This window comes from Dermacentor albipictus, chromosome 8, assembly GCF_038994185.2.
Source record: "Dermacentor albipictus isolate Rhodes 1998 colony chromosome 8, USDA_Dalb.pri_finalv2, whole genome shotgun sequence".
NCBI classification, from domain to species: domain Eukaryota; kingdom Metazoa; phylum Arthropoda; class Arachnida; order Ixodida; family Ixodidae; genus Dermacentor; species Dermacentor albipictus.
The window spans coordinates 60,496,930-60,520,447 of record NC_091828.1 but is presented as its reverse complement, the minus strand read 5'-3'; the positions used below and the strand labels follow the sequence as shown (position 1 = coordinate 60,520,447).

Sequence of the window (23,518 nt, the reverse complement as noted above, 5' to 3'; positions counted from 1 at the left end):
CATCAGCCTCAGGCGCTCGGTGCCACCACCTACACAACTCCTCCACTGGGTACTTCGCCCCACTGGTTAAATAAAGTGTTTATGGATTTTCGGTAGTACACATAGGCCAATTCTGGCGTGTGCATGCGAATTAAAATGCCAATTTAAGCTTATTCAAGACCAAGATTCAAGATGTTTATTCAAACAAAAAAAGATATAGACATGAACTTTTATCTTAACAATGTGTAAAAAAGTACAGAGTTAAACAATTCAGTAATGAAGCAATGCATTGTCATAATGCGAGTGCAAAGTGCAATTCAGTAATAACAATAATAAAATGTCAGTAATAAACAGTTCCCACAGATAGATACCGTCCAAGACTGATAGACAACAGCGATCTATAACACAGAGTACGCTATTACCCCACCCCACACCCATGTCACTTCTACCAACTGTTTGGAGATTCTCGCCGCACTCCGAACATGGGTTACACTTACCAGAAACATGAGTATTCGGCCAACCGGGTATTGTTTCTGTACGCACCATTGGTCCTGCTAGTGGAACTAGTTGGATATGGTTTCACCTCCCTGGGCCTAGGGGGGTGTCGAGAAGACAGTCACGGAATAATTATTTAAATTTAATTATGAAGCAGTCTGCCTCTCGGTCAATCACCCGTAGTGGGTATGTGCCATGCCTTGAGAATAAGAACTTGAACAAGGGATGCAGGGGTGCAGGCCATGGCAGCGACCTTCAAACCGGTGACACACGTAATTTTTGACCTGGACGGCGTGATTTTGGGTAAGCCAGGAAGCGTGCTTACAGGCCTTGGCTTTTCATAGTAGTAGACTTAAGGCACTTACACCAAAGTATTTCATGGAAACCCTCAATACATTTCTAGCTTAAGGGCATGTTGTAGGTGGCAGCAACTGTATGTATCGTCTATATACCTTAAAATGATCACCTAAGAAAAACAGACTTCTATAACCTCGTTGGTCAGCTTCCCGGGCCCTGCACACTTGTGGGAGATTTTAAAGCTCACAATTCGTGTGGAGAGGTTCGCGATGCATGCCTGTTTGATGAAAAGGAACTGACTTATGATATCCTGTACAATTCTTACTCTTCTGCAGATCTAGCGATTGGACTGACAGCGCTTCGGCCTTATATAGAGGGTAGCATTAGAAAGAAAAGTCTTACGGAAGTCACCACGTCCTTGAAATGTTAAACCTAATTAGGCAACACGAGTGTACTCCTCATGCCAATCGGCGTAAACAAGCTCCATTTTAAAGAATCGACTTACGTGCCACGATATTTTGTCACCGATTTTTGTATAGACGACGCAATAGGGTAATTTACCGTCTTTCTCATCGACGCCGAAAACAAAGTCATTCCACCGTCGAGGGGTAGCTCAACCAAAAGACGAGTGCCGCGGTGGAACGATAAGTGCAAGGAAGCGCGGAAGAAACAAAACAAAGCGTGGGGCATGCTCCATCGATACACAACTGCAGAAAATTTGATCAAACTCGCAAACAATAAATCACAGGGAAGGCACACGCGACGGCCAACTAAGGGGGTGCCTAGGTTCCTCTCCGGCATTAATTCATGCACGCAGGAGGCAAAAGTATGGAACGGTCTAAATGGACAGAAGAGAGCGGATTCCAACTTAACTCCCCAAAAAAATTCCTGCGTACTTTTCTCAAGAAAAAAATGCTGGTTCCAGGTCCTAGTATCGAACTGTATGGGAAACGAGTACCCGCGATGAAGGAGCAAAAGTTTTTAGGTGTCATCCTCGATTCAATATTGCCTTAATTCAATGTAACAAATACCTGAAGGCGATATGGCTAAAACGAATAACTTATTCAAAATTCTCTTTGATGCAACATAATAAAGTGAGGGTATGTGCCTATTGAAACTCTGCAAAAGCCTTGTTCGATTACGTTTGAATTATGGCGCCGTGGCACGTGATTTTAGCGCGCCTAGCGCGCTAAAGATGCTGAATCCCGTTAACCACCTCGGTATTCGTCTGGCCACCGTCGCCTTCAGAGCAAGCCCTATTGAGGGTCTAGACACTGAATCAAATGCGTGGTCCCTTCACCAACACAGAGCATCCAATGGTTTCACATATTTCCTCAAGGTAAAATCTAACGCTCGACACCTTCGCTACACATTCGTTAACGATACGTCGGCTGCACTGTTCCGTAAGCTTCCCTCAGTGAGGCAGCGTTTTTCAAAGCGGCTCAGGAAATTGACTGAAGAAATGGTTGTCTGAGTGTTCGAACATTGCCTAATTGCTCCAGTGAAGCTCTTGACACCATGGCAATGACAGCATCTTGAATGTGACACACCTTTTAGTGAGATAACAAAACACGCTCGATATGCACACGTACAAGCGCACTTTTTGAAGCTACAATCGGAGTACAGCTGCCCAGACTTTTACACAGGTTTTTCAAAGTCACAAGACGGCGTCTCTTACGTGGTTGTCGGCCCATAATTTTCGGATTCCGACGTTCTACATCCTCAAACCAGATCTTCACGGCAGAGGCCCATGCAATACTGTCTGCAACTAAACACATTAAGAAAGCAAAATTGCCGAAGGCCAATACATTCACAGATTCCTTAAGTGTTGTCAAAACATTACAATCGCTAAGAAAACAGAAAAACTTTGTAAACGACGAACTCATTTCAATGCTCTGCAATACATACGCAGCTTACCAACAAGTTGTAATATGTTTGCTGCCTGGACACAGGTTAATAGAGGCTAACAAGCTTGGAGGTAAAATGGCAACTGCCGTAGAAACAAAACCTAGCAATCCGTCAATGCCCATTCCTGCCACAAACGTGAAGCCATTCCTAGGCACAAAACTCAGGGGCTATTGTCAGCTCCGGTGGGATGCGGCAACATTGAATAAGCTCCATGTAATTGAGGCACCTTTAGGGACATGGTCGTCATTGACAAATTCACGACGATTTGACATCCTCTTTGCCGCTTCAGAATAGGGCACACATATGGTGCCTATTCCTGCTTTTTGATTGGCCCAGAATCTACCCTCTGTGGCAGATGTGGTGAAAAACTGACCGTTCTCCACGTCTTACTGGAATGCCGGGAAGCAGAAACAGAACAGGAAATGCACTTTCCTCTAGTATACAAACTACATGTTCCCTTACACCTACATTACTTTATGGCCCAGAACCTTTATTTTAGACCAAATCACTTCTGAACTGTTTAATGATGTTGTGCTAAATGTCATTAGCCCGGGAGATTAATAGCCGCCCCTCTATACAGAGGGTATTGCAGTGAGCGTACTGTTCTGTAGACCACGTGCCTCCAGATCCTTGTGCGCAACGGTCTCGGTAAGGCGGTACTACTATTAGAACCGGCGCATTTTTTCATGTTAATCCTTTCTATAGTATTGTTTATGGACATCGCTCGCACCACTCATTCTGACATAATTTTATTATTTGCATATATGTATTTTTGTAAATTGCAGGAACTGTCATATGTGCAGCAAAAGATGAGAAGTGCTACGAAATAAATTTTCACATGGGGCAGTGGGCAGCATTATAGTTTAGATCTGTTACCTTTAGCAGCTGCACTTGAGTTAACGGAGAGCAGCTGTTGTGCCGGGGCACTAGTGGCCACACATAGGCGAATGAAGTTCCGCAAATTTTTAAGGTGATTGAGTGGCGGCTAGTGATTTGACAAGCTGTTGCATGACATTCATAAAGTTAGGGTTTTGTTGCGGTGCTATGTCTAGTGCATTTGATATTTAGGGTACGTAAGAAAATGCTGTTGCATTTAATTGCGGGACTGCAAATTCAAGCTCAGCTCCTATTCTACCGCGGAGTGCGAGGAGTTCCCTATTTCCATGGTTATTATTTCCATGTGAAAGACGTGTCCTCGAAAGAACACGCACTCTGTTTATTTATTTTTATATTTATTTATTCCTCACAGGCCCCGGAGAGCATTGAGTGAGGGGGCATATCAATAGAGATACAGCACAAAATAATGAACCAGAGTAACAGTACAAGAGATGCGGTACAAGGCAAATACACAAAAGAAACACAAAGTTGATTCAGAAAGGGCGTAATATGCCATAATAATACGGAGATTATTAAAAAACAAAGCAAACGTGAAAATCACAAGAACGGATAACAAAGTACAAGTGAAACAGTAGTATAAACATAAAACAAGATTTAAAGCAACTGAAGAAGTAATACAGCAGAAAACCGGAATTAGGGCAATACCAAAGCGATAAATGCTGGCAGAAGAGTTTTTTGAACTCTTCAAGGTGAGAAAAAGAGATTAACTTGTCAGAAAGATCATTCCAGAGCTTAATTGCTTTAGGTAATGCAGATGAATGATTGAGTTGTTCCTAACATGTGTTTAAAGCAGAGATGATTATGTAAATGCCGTAAAGATCGAGGATACGATTCCAAAGGCAAAAATGAAGTGCGGGTGCGAACATATTATGAAATAAACATAGAAGTAAAATGGGGCGACGATTTTCGAGTATCTGTATAGCATTAAGCTTCTTTAACTCGGAGACACTGGCGAGGGGACTAAAATTGTTAAAAATGAACGGGGCAGCTCTGTTTTGAATGGACTCATGCATTTCAATGAGATATTTTTGATGGGGAGACCAAATAGATGAGGCGATTTCCAAGTGTGGACGAATAAATGTTAGATATGCTAGTTTTCGAACGGAGCTAGGCGAGTTTCGCTGGTTTCGGCGTATGAAACCCAATGTTTGCGATGCTTTACTGCAGATAGTTGAAATATGACAAGGCCATGAAAGATTAGGTGTGGACTGGAATCCGAGATAATTGTACGACGTAGCTTTGGACAGGAAGGTGTTATTGATAGAGTAGTGGAAATTAGAAATATCATGCTTGCGGCTAAAAGTCATATATTTACATTTAGTAAGGCTTAGAAACGCGTGCTACTTTTTACACCAATCAACAATAGTGTAAAGATAATTTTGTAAGGTCAGGTAGTCAGTATCTGCACTGATGTTATGGTAAAGAAGCCAGCCGTCTGCGAAAAGACGTAAACGAGAGGAAATGTTATTGGGAAGGTTGTTAATATAAATGAGAAAATGTAAGTGTCGAAGCACGCTTCCCTGTGGTACACCAGAGGTTACGTCAGATAGTAGAGAGAATAACCCGTTGAAAACTGCGAATTGTTGACGGAATGAAAGAAAGTTACGAAGCCAAGCTATTGTGGGAGAATCACGACAAAGGGCAGATAATTTAGTAAGAAGCCGGCCATGAGCAAATCTGGTAAATGCTTTTGAGAAATAAAAAAAAATACAATCTGTTTGCTGGTTTTCATCCATGTTATGATGCAGGTCAGTAGTAAATTCAAATAGCTGGGTATCACACGAGTGGCCTTTCCTAAAGCCATGCTTTAGGAAAAGTACGTACATACGATCTTAACGCAGTAAGCACTTCGTGTTTACTTTGTTAAGAGCGTATGTACTCCTTTTATATGGGTGCTACTTATTTACCTAGTGGCACTACACTGTTATATTTCTTGCACCTTAACCCGCAACAGTTGCATCGTAATAGCCAATGTAACGCAGCGACTTTAGCATTAGAAGTACTGCTTACTCAGAACAAATGTTTGCAACCGCGGCTTCTCTGAACTTGCTATTTATTTCACGGTGATGAGCCATTTGCTTACCTTGCGCAGACACGGAGCACATGCACGAGGAGGCGGTGCAGGCGATCGCCAACCGTTACGGCAAGAAGTACACGTGGGAACTAAAGCTGAAGTTAATGGGTACCACCGGCCCAGACTCTGCGCGTATGGTGATCGATGGCCTGAAGTTGCCGCTCACCGTGGACGACTACCTGGTAGAGTTGGGCCGCATCTATGCCGAGAAGTACCCCAAGGTTACTCTCATTCCAGGTAGTGCCAGCCCGCATTTAGTAGTCATTATCCAATCTGTTGTGCCTTTTCTTGCCCATGACCTTTTTTCCCTAGGGCTCGCAATGAGTTAGCTGTAGGCTTCACTGTACAAATACTGTTTATCGAAAGATGGAAAGCATAAGTTAAACTGGAGGTTTGCCAATATTATGAAGCAGGGACACGTTTGCTTTTGCAGTATTATTTGCAAACCATGTATTACAGAAATTCATGCGCTATTGGTTGGAACAAATATTTGCAGGTGCGCACTAGCAATCTCCGTTCGAAAACGACGTGGCCATGGCCTAATTGGTGATCGTCAGAAACAAACAAAGGCCAGTTCAACACTGTGTTCGTCGTCGTGCTTCTTTCTTCTCCTTCGGGCTGCCGCTAATCATGAACCATTAAAACTCGCACAGCCCGCAGCTCTTCTAAAAGCGCTCTGGTGTGTCCGTCTCCATCTTTGTCCAGTTCTGTACACAAGTTTGTTCTTTTCGGGAAGTCTTCATCATCTTCGTTCGTCGAAGCGTAGCTTCGCGGGGATGGAGAGACACTGCTCTTTCCTCCTGCTTTCACATATTCTTGATTTCACTCCGTACTACAGGCTGTGTTTAAGTTCTTTCACGTTTACGCTGGCTTGCTAGCACGAGTGGGCGCCGCATCCTAATGAAGTGTCATATTTTCCGGTCACCTTCAACGCCACAAGAGAGGAAACGACTTTGAATCGTTCCTATAACGCGCGCATTTGTGCGAGATCTTTGTACACGACGTTGCCGCGGAGCTGATGTTGGATCGGGACTAAGGGAAAATGGTTACTGACACAACAGTAGGCAGCTTAAATGGCCGCTGTGATTCCACACGAGGTCCCCGACATTACACGCACCGATGCAGTCATCGCCTGGCTCGCATCCACAATCTGCCCTGCCGATGTTTAAGTGCTTGGGAGCTGACGTTCCCATGACGTGCCGCGGTGTGCGTAACGTCTCGTCTCAATCCCGAAGTGGCTGAACGCTTTGGGGCGTGCTGCTGTTGACGGCCGGTAGCCCTAGAGGCCGTGTCGGCAGTCCTACCTTACATTAGTGGCACTGGTGACAGGCATGTGAAGCAATATTGGTGGTATGAAGAAATAATTGGCGAAATACAAGACTGCTCAAATTATAGACACCTAAAAACATGTGGTCCAAATTATTTTTAGCCCTCCAATAGATCATCCTACATTGTCTTACTGTTGCTCGGCGAGGTTGGTTTATATTGACCAACTGCTAACGCAAACATACAGTAATTCACTACTTGTCCAAGGGTGCACGCCGTTAAGCTTATATATGCTTCTGCGTACTCAGCTGCAAAACAATGGTGCTTCTGTGCAGGCGTCGAACGACTTGCGCGTCACTTGCACAAGCACGGTATCCCCTTGGCGATCGCTACCAGCTCGAAGCGCGTCTCATTCACGCTGAAGATGGCGCGCCACAAGGAACTGCTGGCGCTCTTCCATCACGTGGTCTGCTCAGGCGACGACCCCGAAGTGAAGCACGGAAAGCCACAGCCGGACATCTTCCTGGTCGCGGCATCCAAGTTCGACGGGAAGCCACCCCCCGAAAAGGTACATCATATTGTCACGGAAATTCAGGTACACACAGCGAAGAGACGAAATCGTATATTACAATATTAACGTGCTGCTGCTACCTCAGATTGGCTGACAGCATCTCACGCGGCATGTCCTGTCTTCTTTCTTTTCGCGGAGCCAAGCGTTCCTTTAACGGCATGCTCATACGCGATGCCTCGTAAGATCACTCCCGGTGGACTGAGCACCGTCACGGCGCCTTCGAAAATCAGTCAGCACTGCTGGTGAAGTAGGGTTTTAGCCGCGACAAATGGACAACATTAGTAATAGTCGTAAAAGAAGAATACGAGTGATGTGGGTGCGGAGCGATGAGGTAGTCAACGTCGTTGAGCTTGGGGAGAACTTTGTAGCATCCGGGGTAGCGAGAGAGGAGCTCCTCGGACAGGCCTTAGCGTCGACATGGTGTCCAGAGTAGGATCAGTAATTCAGGAGGGCACTCGACTTCACGGTGCCGGTTGTCACTTTTTCGGCGCTTTTTCGACAGGCCTGCGACGCACTTAGCCTAGTATGATCAACCTGGCCAGCTATTCTGGCTCGAGAGATGACTTCCTTGAGCATACGCGGTAAGTACGGGGTGAAGGCGGGGTCAGCAGGAAGGAGCGTCCTGAAGCGCAACGCAAGGTTGCGACCGTACAGATGAAAAAACGGCGAATAGCCGGCGGTTGCCTGCAGGAACCAGTTGCAGGCAAAAGTAACGTAGGGTAGGGTGGCGTCCCAACCGCGGTGGTCAGTAGAGACGTACATAGACAGCATGTCCGTAATGGTTCTGTTGACGCGCTACGTAAGACCGTTGGTATGTGGATGGTAGGCTGTCGTGAGGCGATGTACAGTAGAGGAGCTACGAAAAATTTCGTCAATGACCTTTGCTAGGAAACAGCGCCAACGATCCATAAAAAGCTAGCGCGGGGCCTCATATCAAAGAATGACACCATTGAGCACAAAGTCTGCAACGCCTGTAGCCTAGCCATTGGGCATTGCGCGCGTAGTAGCATATCTAGTTGTAGAGTCAAGTGCGACGGCAATTCCTTTGTTGCTGGATACGGACGTAGGGAACAGTCCGAGCAAGTCAATGCCTACACGAGATGAGGGCTCCAGTTGAATGTCGACAGATCGAAGCAGGCCAACCTGTGGAAGCAGCTGGTCTGTGCCGTTGACAGCGCTTGCAGGCAGTAGCGTATCGACGCACAGAACGATACGAGCCAGGCCAAAAGAACCTCTGTCGCCCACGGTTCTAGGTGCGTGAGGCGCGGACGTGTCCCGCAGGTGGAGCATCGTGTAGCAGTTGAAGAATGGTGGTGTGTAGGTGTCGTGTAATAACTAGCAAATGTTCCGGCCTGTCAGGTTTCATGTTGCGAAGGTATAGAACTTCATCGCGTAGGACGTACTGACGTAGAGAAGGGTCGGGACGTGCGGAAGAGAGTTGCTGAATGTTGAGATTCAGGGATTCATTCCCACGCTGTTCGGTGCGGATGTCGCGTAAATCAGATATGGCGAGCACACAGGGAACATTGTCATGGTCAGCGAGGCTAGGAGGGTCCAACGGATGGTGCGAAAGACAATCGGCATGGTGTGCGAAATTTATAAATTACCTCAAATGTATATTCTTGTAGTCTCAAAGCCGAGTGACCACGGCGACCAGTTGGTCCCTTGAGCGATGATAGCCAACAAAGAATCTGGTGGTTGGTTAGAACCGAGATTGCGCGGCCGTACAAATACGGGTGAAATTTCGCGACTGCCCAAACAAACGTAAGGCATTCGCGTTCTATGATCGAATTGTTCCGTTAAGACGGGGAGAGAAGACTTCTCGCGTATGCAATACCAAGTGTTTGGTTTTGTTGGTGCTGAGAGACAACAGCGCCGATTCCATGCTCGCTAGCGTCTGTGCAAATTTCAGTAGTCGCGGAAAGGTCAAAGTGAGCCAACATAGGCGGTGAAGTCGTGGTCAGCACCAAGAAAGCAGCCACTTGGTAGTGACACCCCAAAAAGTGAACGTCCTTCTTTAGAAGGTCGGTTAAGGGTCCGACTATGATGGCTAAACTACGTGCAAAACGACGTAAGTATGAAGATAATCCCACAATACTCCGAACGTCTTTAGTAGACGAGGGCACCGGGAAATTCTTCACAAGAGTAATCTTCTCAGGGTCAGGGATGGACACCTGTAGCACTTACAAGATGACCAAGCACAGTCATTTGTTGTGTGCCAAAATTACTCATTTCGGAGTTTAGCTGGAGTCGGGAACGACGAAAGACAGCTAAAACGGTCGCCAAACGAGTAAGGTGATTTTCAAACGTTGGAGAAAACACAATGATGTCGTCTAGGTAACACAGACTGATGGACCATTTGTAACCACCAAGGAGAGAGTCCAGCATGTGTTTGCAGGGGCGCTGCACAGTAAAAATGACAATTTTGAACTAATAGAGGCCGTACGGTGTGACAAGGACGTTTTTTTCCGTTTCTGGTCATCAAATGAAATCCGTCAGTAACCCCAGCGCAGGTCTATGGATGAGAATTATCTCGCATCGTGAAGACAGTCAAGTGCGTCATTGATTCGTGGCAGCGAATATACGTCCTTGCGCGCTATTTCATTTAAGGCATGATAGTCGACGCCAAATCTCCAGCTGACATTTTTTTAACCAAGACGACAGGTGCCACACACGGACTGGAAGAAGCCTCTATTGACTCCTTCGGGGAGCATCTTATCGACATCGCCTTGTATGACTGGGCGTTCGGAATGGGACATGGAATAGGCTCGTCATCTCATAGGAATTGCATCTGCCGCATGTATTTGATGACTTACGAGAGACGTATGACCCAGAGGGCCGTCATCTAAGTCCACGATATCCCTGTATGTCTCTACGAGGTGGTGGAGTTCTGCGGCTTGAGAGGTTTGAACGTCAAGGGCAATCATCACGGTAGTTGCGTCGGGCACTGAACTCGCCGGGCCGGTTGCGAGAAAGGACGAACAAATTTCAGCGTCTAATGCCACGATATCGCATGCATCAAGCGGTGACACGTTGACCACTGAGATGTCTTGCGGGGTAGCTTGGGTCGAGTTGCTCAAGTTGTGGGGCTGGAGCTGGGCGTGGTTGCCGACAACAGTCACCAGGGTGTGTGGCACAGCAATATTTCGGGTCAACAGCATATCAACTAGCGAATATAGTACGTATTGACCGACGCGGACTGGTGTGACCGTCGTCAAGGCAACCCACATTGTGACTTGCAGTGGCAACCGAGCGTAATCGACAGATCATAAACGGTATGACGGTGAAGGTGGAGCATCGGCAAGTTGAGGAAGCTTAAGTTGAAGGACGCCGGTTGCACAGTCAATGAGAGCGGCATGCGCTGACAAGAAATCGAGACCGAGAAAGACGTCGTTGGGGCAGTCCTCGATGACAGTAAACAAAACAGATATATTATGACCGCCGACGGTAATACGAGCTGTGCACGTTCCGGCAACCGTGGGACTTCATCCGTCAGTGACCTGAATTATACCGGTAGCGGATGGGTTAAATGCTTTCTTGAGACGCAACGAAGTTGATTACTCATCACGGACATTTGCGCCCCATTATTGATGACGGCGGGAGTAGTGAAGCCGTCAACGTCAACATCGATCAAGTTTTGTCTTGTCGGCAATACGAGGAGAGCATTTGAGGTAGCACTCGAACATGCAGCGTCACCTCTAAGAGCTGCACCCCTTAGTTTCGCTGTTGGAGGTTCAGCGGCAATGTCGGGCGTCGTAGTAGGGGCGACGGACACGACGGACGACGCGCTGGCGGCAAACAAGACTGGTTACCTCGGAGCGACAGGGAGCGACTGTGCGGCGTAGGGGTGGTATCGACGTTGTACGGCTCAAAACGCTGGAAGCGGCGATAGCTATCCCTGTTGTGTGGCTGAGTGGGCTGAAAACAGCGGTTGTTGTCACTGCGGCTAGATCGTCATCCCGGGTGAACGGTGACAAACAACGCTTGTGGCAATGGTGCATGACGTGACTGATACGGCGGCAGCTAAAACAATTCAGCCGACCATCTGTCGTTCACCATTAAACCGGATTCCGAGAGCGAGGTGAGAACCGTTGTTCCTGAGGTAGTGATATTGGGCCAAGTGGCGATCTTGGACGAGGCGGTGATCTGGGGCAAAAGCCAGGTGTCCTAGAATGAGCAACGGTGCAGACGGTGAAAGTAAAGTTGCCGAGCTTCTCCCGCACAGTGGACTGGACCAGGGGAAAAGTCGGCATGTGAAAATCACCGTGGCCGGTGTTGGGAAGACCAGGAGCAATTTCTTCGATTTTCAGAAGGACGATTCGGGTAAGTTCGGATGGAGGCGCCGACGGCAGACGAGAGACCTATCCGTCTTCGCATGATGACGTCGGAGCGGTTTTCGGTAGCCGAGCAAATGTTCTTGCAATACGCCGGCTTTTGGTCTGCTCACAATTCCAGCATTCTTCAATAATCTTGTCGACGGTCGCCCAAGTTCCACACAGTAATGGGTTGAACTGCGCCGAAAGTAGTTTGCGATCCCCTTCAACACGTGGACATTGTTGTCCGACTCCGTCGTGCCACTGTAGACTTTACGGCAAAGTGCCAAGACGTCCTGAATGCAGAATATGTATGGTTCAGTGGAAATCAGAGCGCCAATGGATAGCTCTTTCGTCGTTACTGCCGTTCGACCCATAGGTTTCCCAAACAAGGCCTTACCTTTTTTAAAGTGAAGATTTATTTGCCTCTTCCTTCGACTTTCCCACTGCTGCTGCTGCTGCTTCTGTTACTGTTGTGTGCTGCCGTGCCTGCTGCTGTCGCGTACACCGCGTCATGGAGTGGTTCAGGGTGTGTAAATATATGAAAGGCCTAAGTAAGAGAGGAAAGGCGACGGGAGAAACTCGTTTTCGCCCCACCGCGTCGAATGTGCACAATTCCCTCTGGAGCTCCCTGGCCATCGCCACATTAGCCGCTTGACTGCGGTAATTATCCGTGACTCCCCACAGAAGCCTTACAGAAACCGCAGCGCTTGCCTTTCTACTAATGTGCGAGGAGAAAGGGGACACAGATAGAACAGTAGACAGAAGAGAAGAATAAAAGGGAGGAAAAGAGGCAGTTCTCATACAAGAGAGGTCGTGGAGGTGAGGTGAGAGCACGAGGGATGCCCACTACTATACGACAGTGGTTGCGGGGAAACAGGATAATCTTAAGTTCAAGGTACGGTACAGTACGTTGCTGCTATTTCTGAAAAATAAACGCCATGCCTATATGTCAAGCGGGAAACTTACGGAGGGCGTGCAGAAGCAGAGCCGCATTAATTAAAGCGCACCGCAGGGTCTAGGAGACACTACAGATGCGGTCGATTGTCAAATCAACACTTCCATGCCCGCCGCGGTAGCTTTGTGGCTATGGCATTGGTAGAGGTCCTGGGTTTGATCCCAATCGTGGCTGCCACGTTTTGACTGGTGCGAAATAGAAAACGCACGTTCACTTCGATTTTGGGGCACGTTCAAGAACAATGTAGTGAAGAAATTATTCCCGAGTCCGCCACTACGGCTTGCCTCAATATCCGAGTGTGGTTTAGGCATGCACATCCCCATAATCCAAGTTTAATACTTCTGCCACAATGTGATGTGCCATGTGAGGAAATGACAACTTTCAACCCTCTCAGATATTATAAAATATGGCGCACAACACTTCAAGCTAACACCTCTCCCTGTGTTTTCTGTGTACTACGCAGACAAAGAGCAGTGGTGCACGCAAGGTAACACTTAACATCAACTCACCCCTCTCATGTTAGACTAAGCATTGAAAAAAATTAAGCGTTAGCCGTCAACATCACCGCTAATTATCGTCGATCAAACCATCCAGCACAGAAAGCTTCGCTTACATGGATTCCCACAGTGCGTGTAATTTGCATAATGTCGTTGAAAGTGTCCCAATTTCCTATCTCCGCCTCGGGGTTCTCGAACCATAACTTCCTTGTTCCATTGAGATAAAACAGCACGTTCGTCAGCATCAGCGTTGGATCCCAACTATTGATCTCACTGATGCGTCGACATAAACTTCATCCGTACCACAGAACATCCCTGGGTCCTTCGGCTGCGTAAGGATGATCGTTGACGTGGTTGTCGTGACTGGTGCAGGCGCCGTCCTGGCTGGCGTAGGCATGGCCGTGGTCTCGTGTGTCATCATGTTGGCCACGACTCGGCAACCACTGAGGAGCTCCCTTGTACAACTCTTCTGGTACCCCCCAGCTCCACCAAATTGTCCCGGAGATTCACGAGTACACGGGGAAGAGACGAAATGGTATATTACAATATTTACAGGATTTTACTACCGCAGAATGGCTGACAGAATCTCACGCGGCATGTCCCATGCTCTTTTTCTTCGCAGCGCGAAGCGGACGTTTAACGGTATGCTCATGCGCGATGCCTCGTAAGAATATCGATACTTTCAACTTATCGTTTTGACGAGCTGGTATGGATTGTGCTTTCCAAGACAAGGGCAGAGCAAGGCCTTGTTTGGTGGCTTTGAACCTTCGAACGGACAGGGCACCATGGTTTGCAAGATACTCTGGCCTGAATGGTAAAGGCAAGCAAGGTCTTCAACTACAACAGGAGCGTCACATCGATTTCAAGAAGAAAAATTGGCCGGCCTACACAGCATGCGTTCATCACGTCGTGGACCAGTTGTGGAAAGACGAACTACGCAGGCTCTGGTTACAAATTGCACAACTCCAAGTCGCGCAGTAGGTTTTCATACATGTAATGACATTCGCCTTTCAGACATCGGCCAGATAACTATAAGCCTGGGGCCCAGGTTTTCTCAAGAGGCGTAATTCGATATAGCTACCTGCAATCGTGCTACGTGCCGCGGACTTCGCGCCTACCGCGACAAGTACATTTCGGAAGGTGTGGACGTGCTGTTACATGGCAAGCCGGCTAACTGGGTTGTGCTAGTAGAAAAAGCACCTCCTTATCTTAGAGACAATGAATGGGGTATTGTACTTTCAGATAAAGAAGAAGGGTTTACCGTTTTACCGCAAGGAGTATACTTCGAGAAGGCTCATAGACATTTCATCTGTGTTTCATGTTTGTGCAGGTGCGAACTTGGCTAAAGTAAAATCCAAGATTAAATATATGGTGCTGACCTAGATTTAAAGGTGTTTTCGTGAAAGTACAAAAAGGTAAAAAAAGACCTTAAATATGTCTTTCTTTTTCATCCAAGACGCACAAAGACGTCATACCGTTCATTTTAATTGTCTCAGAAATGGGATCCTGGCAAAATGATTTGGGGTGCATGGTTCTTGCAAGGAAAGTTAAAGCTTTTAACTGTAGAGGACGTTTTCATGATTCAAACTTCAGGACATGTCAATGAGTATTTGAGGCAGTAGGTAGACAGCTACATGAGAGCTTCCTCGGTTCACATAAAAGACGTATTATTCCCTGCCTCGCAAACATTTACTGACGTACATTGAAGAAATTATTGATTATCTTGGAGTTTCGCGATTCCAGAACACGGCTGGTATGAGCTCTCGTGGGTTGCAAGATATCTTTGTACCTCACATGTACTTTTGTGGACTGTAATGGCACTACAGTGAAAGCTCGTTAATTCGAACTTCAATAATTCGAATTTATGGATAATTCGAACTGTCCGATTAGGTCCGGCCAAGCTCCACAGAAGTCTATGTATAAAAAAGTCCGTTAATTCGAACGCGAGAAGGTTCCCTCACGGATAATTCGAACTACGCTCACCTGGCACACGGCCTGAGAAACGCGCCTACTGCCTACACACAAGGCTGTATTGCCTCCGAAACGGAGAGAACGGCGAGAGAAGGCAAAATCGGAAAAAATCTAATCAACGCGGGGTCAGCCAGAAGGCAGCGGCGGCTGCCGCCTCTCCGTTCTACGTAACCTCCGAGACTTCTTGCCCGTTGCGAATCTCGGAGGCTTTCCAAATCTTGTACAGCTGCTAATGTTGTGCGGAGATGGCACGGCAAGCTCCAAAACACAGCGAATCTAGTACGTCGCAGCTGCGCTTGCAATCAAGAACCAATGAATCAGGGCCTTCGCCACCTTGACATGTTCAGCGTCTTTCTCTCAGCAGTCTTCATCGGTTGTGCACCTCTGTTTTCAGCTTAGGAGGTATCGGCCGTCGCGATTCATTGTGATGGTGTTAAGCCTCGGCTAACGTTCGTTTCAGTGGACATCGGTGGTGTGGCACAGTCGGACTCAGTGCTTCGACTTGAAGATGGCGTCTGCCCGCGGCACACGCCACCACTTTCTGACACGCCAAATTTCTGACATGCCCTACTGCTTCCAAATCACAGTGTACTGTTGCCCTCCTTCACTATCGTTAGTTCGAACTTTCGTTAATTCGAACTGAAGCGGCTTCCCCTTGCGGTTCGAATTAACGAGCTTTTACTGTATTTACATTCATAAAGAAGGCGTTTCAATCGCGTCTTCCATATCTGTTGCTCTAAGAGACTTGTTTTTGGCGAAATGTTATAGACTACTGGAGGAATAGTTGAGGGACTTGTCCGTCATGGCGACATTTAAATACGTCGATAATCTTTCCGTCGGCGCTGTCTTAGGCTAGTTTCCAGCGTTTCGCGATGTGCGTAAGAAAACACAATGGCCATGTGTATAGAGCTAAGAGAGCTTATGCATAAGGCAAAATCGCATCGGCGTTATACGTCCCAGCTGCTTTGAGGTCAAATGTGACAAAACCGGGCATGGATGATGGATGATGGTTTGATGCGTTGCGACATACGGAAAGAACGACAGCGCTGTTGTTGGTGCCCTATGCCTTACCGACGACGGGCGAGAACCTTGCTGTGGAATGTGCCGACGCGTGCGCTATACACACTGGGGACGAAATCGTTGTCGCTGTCGCCACCATCTACGTTCATCCCGGAACGTTAAAGAGGAGCCTTGACAACATTATGATGTGCACATTTGGTTGGTCCGTCCCGGTGGACCCCATTCGCTTCGTCATTGTGGGCGACTGATGTCGATGTGTCTCGTCCTGACGGGAACTGGTTCTTGGCATTTCTCTTCGAATGGTTCGGCCTTCAATGTTACACCAAGACCTATGTCTCCATGGCGCGCCATGGGTCTTGCATAGACCTAACATTCGATGAGCATAGACCTAACATGACCATGACCTAACAGGACCATAGACCATGGGTCGTGCAAAGATCTAACATTCTCCAGTGTCGTCACAGAGCCCACTGCTGTCTATCATGCCGATGACAAATCCATAATTACTGTGGTCGCGAGATAAATGTAAATAGAAAAGAACACAACAATCTGCTTATTTGTGTTATATTGTCTTGTTATTTTGTTTATAGTTATATACAGCCCCGCTGGTCATACACCTTCAAAGAGTGGAATCGTTCTGAATTTTAAATCGGTATTCGTTGTGATACTGAAATATTGCAGCCGCAAGACGCTTTGGTACTACACATATGTCGGGAATGCTTCAAATCACTGGTTCACACACAAGATGCCAGAAAATGACATCATTCGGTCTTTAGACATTAAGATCGTGTTCTCGGAGCGCCACACGTGCTGGCAGTGTGAGCCTCACGTGCAGAAGCCATTTCTTCCATTCTCACCTGCTCAGAGTAAAATAGTAAAGAGGGCAATTGTGCTCTCACGTTTCACAAGTGTTTCGCCGCCATGCCGTGGAAGGCAGTTTCTTAGCGCAAGCAAAACATCTAAAAAGAGCAGGCCATCCCGAACTGTCGCTTGTCAAAGTAGCTGAGGCAATGCATAGGAAAGTAAACAGCGAGGAAGGGCTGGTGACGGAGGAGAGCAAACGTCAGCCGAGAAGCGTGACAATTCCGCCGTCGTACCATAAATACACTGCGTGTCCCATCATGTCAAGTTAATAGAACAACGCTTGACGTTAAAGTCATATTCAGCCCTCCTAACCAACATGGCAAGAAGAGCCTCCTCTGTTTGGAAAAGCGGGAGCCAATGTTCCGTTAAGCACAGAACATACTTCATGGATCGCGTACAGAGTGTCGTTTACAAAATTTATTTTTCTTGAGGCGCATACTGTGTGGGCCAGACGGGCAGACGCCTCAATTGGCGCCTACGGGAGCACGCTAATAACCTCCGAAGTGGAAAAAAGACGTTGTTGTTCTGCATGCTAGAACGCATGAATGTATCCCAGAATACCAGCAAACCACACTGATTTGTCAATGTAAGGTTGAGCAAACGCGTGTAATTAGCGAGGCAGCTCAGATGGCTAGGGAACAATGCATCTGCGTGAGCAAACTGTCGGTTGGATTATCCTGTAAATAACTCATATTCTTGGAAGGTGAAAGTATGTGTAGCTGGTGTCAGTGGTTTTCTAAGCTTAACTTTTTCGTGTTTTGGTTTTGATGGTTCTTTATCTTACTCTTTTTCATTCTGGTTGCAAATTGGTTTCATATGTGCGCATTCCTGTCATTAAATCTCGTCAGCTGTAAGTTAGCGCTTGTCCCGTCTCGTTCCCTGTCGTGCCAGTGTTTTTTTCGCCCTGTCACCTGTAATTATGAATCACCAACTTGCCCATGTAGCGACCTTGCTAAGTTACACAATAAGGAACACAAGTACACGAATGGGAGCACTCCCGTTCTTTTTTTTTTTTCATTTGTGTGCCTTACAGGGCAATTTTCTGAGACGCGCAACCGATACCAGTATACAATTCCAATACGCACAAGAAAAAACACTTTTTAACGTTTCAACAAACTCATTCGTTTTAAGGGCGTTTGACTATTTTGCCATTCACAAGAGACACTATACAGATACCATAAAAAATGACGGCTTTTTAATTTTCTTTAGTACCCCTCTTGAGGACGTTGTCCTAAGATTCGCTCGACATCCGTTTCGTTGCAAAGGGCGCAAACACGAAAATGTAGGCAGTGTATCGTTCTGTCATTGCGCGGGTGATCGCCACTGACTCGTGCCATAGTGGCGTTGTCCAAATCGTCTGCTGTACCAGCGTACACATAGTCGATGCGCTGGCTAGGTAAACACACTCTTCTATTCATTGTTTTCTTCGTTATTATAATTCTTATATGGCAGCTACATACCAGGTGTCTCAAGTAAGTTGTGTCCTAGTTTAAAAACTCGCGAGTGTCACTTAGAATACAGAACAAAAGTGATGATGTTTCCCGTCGCTTAGAGCAAGTCGCACAAAACTTTGTATGTCACCTAATTGCATATTTAGTTGAAAATTTAATAACTCCTCAAATATAATAATCTGAGAAAAATTATCACCAAGAAAATTGCAGGCCATCATGAAAAAAAATTCCTATCCATCTTTCTGCTGCTCAATACCTGCTATACACAAAATGTTTCCAGGCGTTAAAAAAAGTCTGCAAAACACGAAGCGCCTTTAGCTTGGAAAAAGCCTACGTAAAACGTATAGAACAGAAAGATCGACCAGAATTTTTTCATGATGGCCTACAATTTTTAAATTGAGAATTTGGCTCTGAATATATTAGGGAAGTTATTCAAATATTATTACTATTTATGCAATTAGACGACGTACAAAAACAAGCAGATGTGCTCTGAGCAGTGGCATTCAGCGTTACCTCGGTTTTCTCTATCTACGTGGCGCTGGCATTTTTATTTAATTTTGGCACAAGTCACATGGGCCACCCTGCATATGCACTGCCTATAGGTGTTTCTGCGGGTACTCCGATTGTGGGCGCAATTTACTTATACTTAAAATTAATTAAATTATGGGGTTTTACGTACCAAAACGACTTTCTGATTATGAGGCAGCTGTAGTGGAGGACTCCGGAAATTTCGACCACCTGAGGTTCTTTACCGTGCACCTACGTCTAAGTACACGGATGTTTTCGCACTTCGACCTCATCGAAATGCGGCCGCCATGGTCGAGATTCGATCCCGCGACCTTGTTCTTAGCAGCCTAACACCTTAGCCACTGAGCAACCACGGCGGGTCGCCGACATTTCAGTACAAATGCTGCAATCAAGCTACTTAAGTGGCAAAGTGACAGACCCCCTCAACTCTCTAAGAATGCTTTCAACATACGTTGCAGAGAAGGAGAAAAAAATCGGTGATCTTCATTAAAACAACTTGTCTCTTTTCATCAGTACTGACCTATGTGTCCTCGTTGTAATACACGTATCTGCTCATGTGTTCAAAGATATTGATTTCCTGCACCCGAAGGTTTATTATATGTAGTAAATTTATTTCTACAACCACTCAAGGTTCTAGTTAAAACATATCAGACACACACAATAAAGAACAATGCGTACATTCGGTTGTATTTGTCTTGTTCTTACCCCACACAAGACCAGGTTAGAATAAAAGAGGTAACAAAAGCTCAAGTTGTATGCACACACCACAGAGTATGAAAACAAAACACTGTGAAGTTTCAGGACAAAAGTTCAATTCCGATCACGTGTCTGCAAAGAGAAAAATGTTTGTACTATTTTTTGTGCCCGACATGGTTTCGAACATCTGCTTCAAGGTTTAACAAGTGTACTAACGGTAGAAATGGGCACGGCATGACCGACATCTGCATACGCTCCTGCTGAGGAACTAGTATTTATCTTCCGTTTTAATTTTTCTCAGTTTACGAATGTTATCTTACCATTTGATTTCGATGTACGCAGTAGTAGCAAGCAAGCGTGCGTTGTCTGCTTCCGGAACCATTAGCCTGCCTTAAAATTTATTTATATTACCAAACACACATAAACGAACATTAATTGTATAAAAAGACACAGCGGCACATATTCAATCAAGTATGTTTTACTCAGCTACTGTACTGCAGCATGTACACAGTTTTAAGACTTATGAATGCTTACTATTATTCTCCTCTCTGGTAACAGTGACTGCAAAAGTAAAAAACAAGGAGGTTGAACATATTTGACGCCTTCAGTAGGTTGCCTGGTGCATTTTGTATGCGCAGTAACCCTTATGTTGCGCCGAGTTAGAAAGGAATTGCCTCGACAAAACTAGACAAAGTCACTAAAAAATCAGTGATCGTAAGTGATCATGGGTGTTTCATGTCCTCTTTTCGCTATTGCTTGATCTTTGAGGAGCTCTATATATTTCGTTTCGGTTGTGAATATCAATAAAGCAGCTGTTTGAGTATCATCTTGTTGTGCGCTGTCTTATTTTGTTCGCGTATAATCTGTTAGAGAAGCGCGCAGCCCTCGAACGTTACATTTATTTGCCAGAATTTGCTGTAAACGTTTAGCATTCTTGCTGGTTCGTTTGAAAAAAAACTTATATACAATCATAAGTAGACATCATCATTGCACAAGCGAGCTGCTGCAACGATCTGAATTTATATCGCGACCTCTCAAATACCGTACTACCGGAATAACTATTATATGCGCTTTATTGAACGATGCCACCAAAATATGTCAACTTTTTGCAAATTTCGGCGCAACAAATGCAATGAAAGATTGTAAATATAATTTTATTGTCACAACAAAACCAGTAGTAACTTATTGTTATAAAGCTAGCAGAGAGTGCACAGTTGGTTTCGTATTTTTTTTCAATAACGCTGTTGTTTTGTCCCTTTGCAAAAGGTTCTGGTGTTCGAGGACGCCCCTAACGGTGTCACTGCCGCTCTCGCCGCTGGAATGCAAGTTGTCATGCTACCGGACCCCCGGATGGACGAACAAAACAAGCGTCGGGCCACCCTGTGCATCGACTCACTGATGAACTTCAAGCCTGAGGTCTTCGGCCTTCCACCGTTCGAAGACACCGCAAAGAAGAGTTAGCACGGCGATGCTGAGAAGGACGCTGCGGATGGCTGTTCGCACTTATTAATATTCTCGTTTTGCTTAGCGAAGGCAGCCACAACTCGTATTCCACGCAGAAACGCTGGTTAGGGGCGGTTCATTGCGTACTGCCGCATTCAGGGCTCTGGAAGCATGTAGATTATCAGTGGCGTGGGTACGAGTTTGTATGAAATCGGCACGGACGTTTACGTGGTGTCGTGAAAAAAAATTCGTATATTGAACGTGAAAATATGCAGTCGCAATACAAAAGTGTAGGAAATATTTGCGTCTTGCTTACAATACCCAAGAATCCTAGGTCGGGTACAATCTATCTTTTGGCTTAGACCAAAGTGCCTGAATTTGATTTAAACTCGCGCCAGTTTCTTCCAAGGAAAGCTATTGTCCATGCCAATGTGGTCAAGAAGAAATTTTACTCAGCACATCAGCAGGTTCTGAGCAAGGTATATTAATTTAATTTCGCAATCATACTTGGCTTCCAGGCGTTGCAACAGCAGCGTGCGTCCCCCTCCCCTCCCCCCTCCTTGGCAGTTACTTGAAATAATCTTCCTAACACCGCCGTGCCAAATGTAGTCGGAATTCCCTATGATCAATCTATACTTACCTTTCTGAAATGTATACCCTTGATTACGCCGAAATTTTGTCCTGAATTGTCAGGCTGACTGGAGGACACCCAATAGCTTAACTTTCTTACACGTCGTCAATGTTCTCATCGAATCATAAACAGTGCAATAACGCATATGATTCTATAGGCTAACTTCATTTACATCACCGTCATTTCGCTACGTGTGCAGCAGGTAACTGTTGGCGTTCACAAAACACTGCGATCACCATATATTCCGTTCATTACTGTGAAAAACATTGGGCACATCTTCTAAATAGAACGTTACATCACACAACCCATTGACATCACACAAACTATGATTGAAGAGAACACCTTTAGTATATTCATAGGTCTAGGAGAGTGCGTGTTCCTATATGTGTACCACGAGCAGCCACAGCCTTTCCATGACAGTCTTGGAGCCTGTTGTATTCTAGAAGCAGTACGTAAATATTTTTATTTGTTCGTTTCTCTGACACCCGTACATCTTTATATGTTAACCAAGGCGAACAATGTGCTGCTTGGTTAGAGCTTGAAATTGCAAATATTTTCTGTTGTCAGTCATAGTTGACGTTCAATTCTCATGATCCAGATGGTCCCACCTTTCGCTATTTTGTTTGCATTGTCGCACTAAAGATACTTCCTAACTGAATCCACACTGAGAACAACTTGACTGCCTAAAACACAGTTTTGTATTAAGATAAATAAAGGGACCACTTTATATGTCAATAGTAACCGCCATGCAAGCAATAATCTTTTTTTTATTCAAAGGCTATTTCCTTGCCAGCATTGTACACTGTTTATTTACGTGACTGATGTCTATTGTTATTGAGCTAGATTAGTTTGTTGTGTCAAGTTCTTGTGCCCATAGGACACTGAGCAGTTTTTTTTTATTCTATTGCGTTCGTTTCGTAGCAGCCTTGTCAGTTATCGGCGGTTCGTCCTTTACTGGTTCTTGCCCCCTAGTGAGCGGCACATGAAGCGCACCTTACGCGCTCTCTTCGGTGCTGACGTCAGAGCATGTAACGAGCACGCGCACGCAGCTGCAGCGAGCAAGTGAGCGCGCACTCTAGCTGATGCACGCGGGAGAGGAGAAGCGAGAAAGGAAGGCGTGGCGCCACATCCACACTGCTAGGCAGATGTTCAGTCTATGCCAGGCGACAGTTTCATGTTTCAGATCATGCCACCTTCTTGTGTGTGACGTCATTAGTGACATTATCACTTCCGCTTTCTACTTCCGGGTTTTCATAACTTTTGCCTAAGTCGTGCTCGAGTGTCGTGTCTCTAAGGTCTACAATTCTATGCTTTGGTGTGCGGTAATCAGTGTTGTTTTACTCATTCTAATTATTCCAGACACTTCCGCGACTCAACTTATAACTAAATTTATGCTCTAATGTAATATATATAATTATACCCATGAATTTTGTTGTGTACTAGTTTTTATTCGTTTTTCTGAATTATTCTAAATTTCGTCCCCGGTTGCCTCTGGAGGTGAGCTGGAGTGGCCACGCAAAAGAGAAATAACAATGGTAGGCGACCCTAATCTTTGACTTAGGTGTATCTTAGTGGCACTCGCCCCTCGGCGTTGGTGTTCTTTAAGTCAACCTAAAGGGCCCCTCACCAGGTCTGGCCACTTTGAGCTGACAAGCGCAG

At 45.9% G+C, this 23,518-nt stretch overlaps 1 protein-coding gene across 1 annotated transcript; it reads left to right on the top strand.

The window, feature by feature from the left end:
- Nucleotides 1-668: 668 nt before the first annotated feature.
- LOC135915186 (pseudouridine-5'-phosphatase-like) lies at nucleotides 669-22,521 on the top strand. The gene is made up of 4 exons (XM_065448220.2): nucleotides 669-777; nucleotides 5,669-5,887; nucleotides 7,252-7,484; nucleotides 21,052-22,521. The coding sequence occupies exons 1-4, from the start codon at nucleotides 717-719 to the stop codon at nucleotides 21,244-21,246; spliced, it is 708 nt and encodes a 235-aa protein (XP_065304292.1). The 5' UTR covers nucleotides 669-716; the 3' UTR covers nucleotides 21,247-22,521.
- The last annotated feature ends 997 nt before the right edge of the window (nucleotides 22,522-23,518 follow it).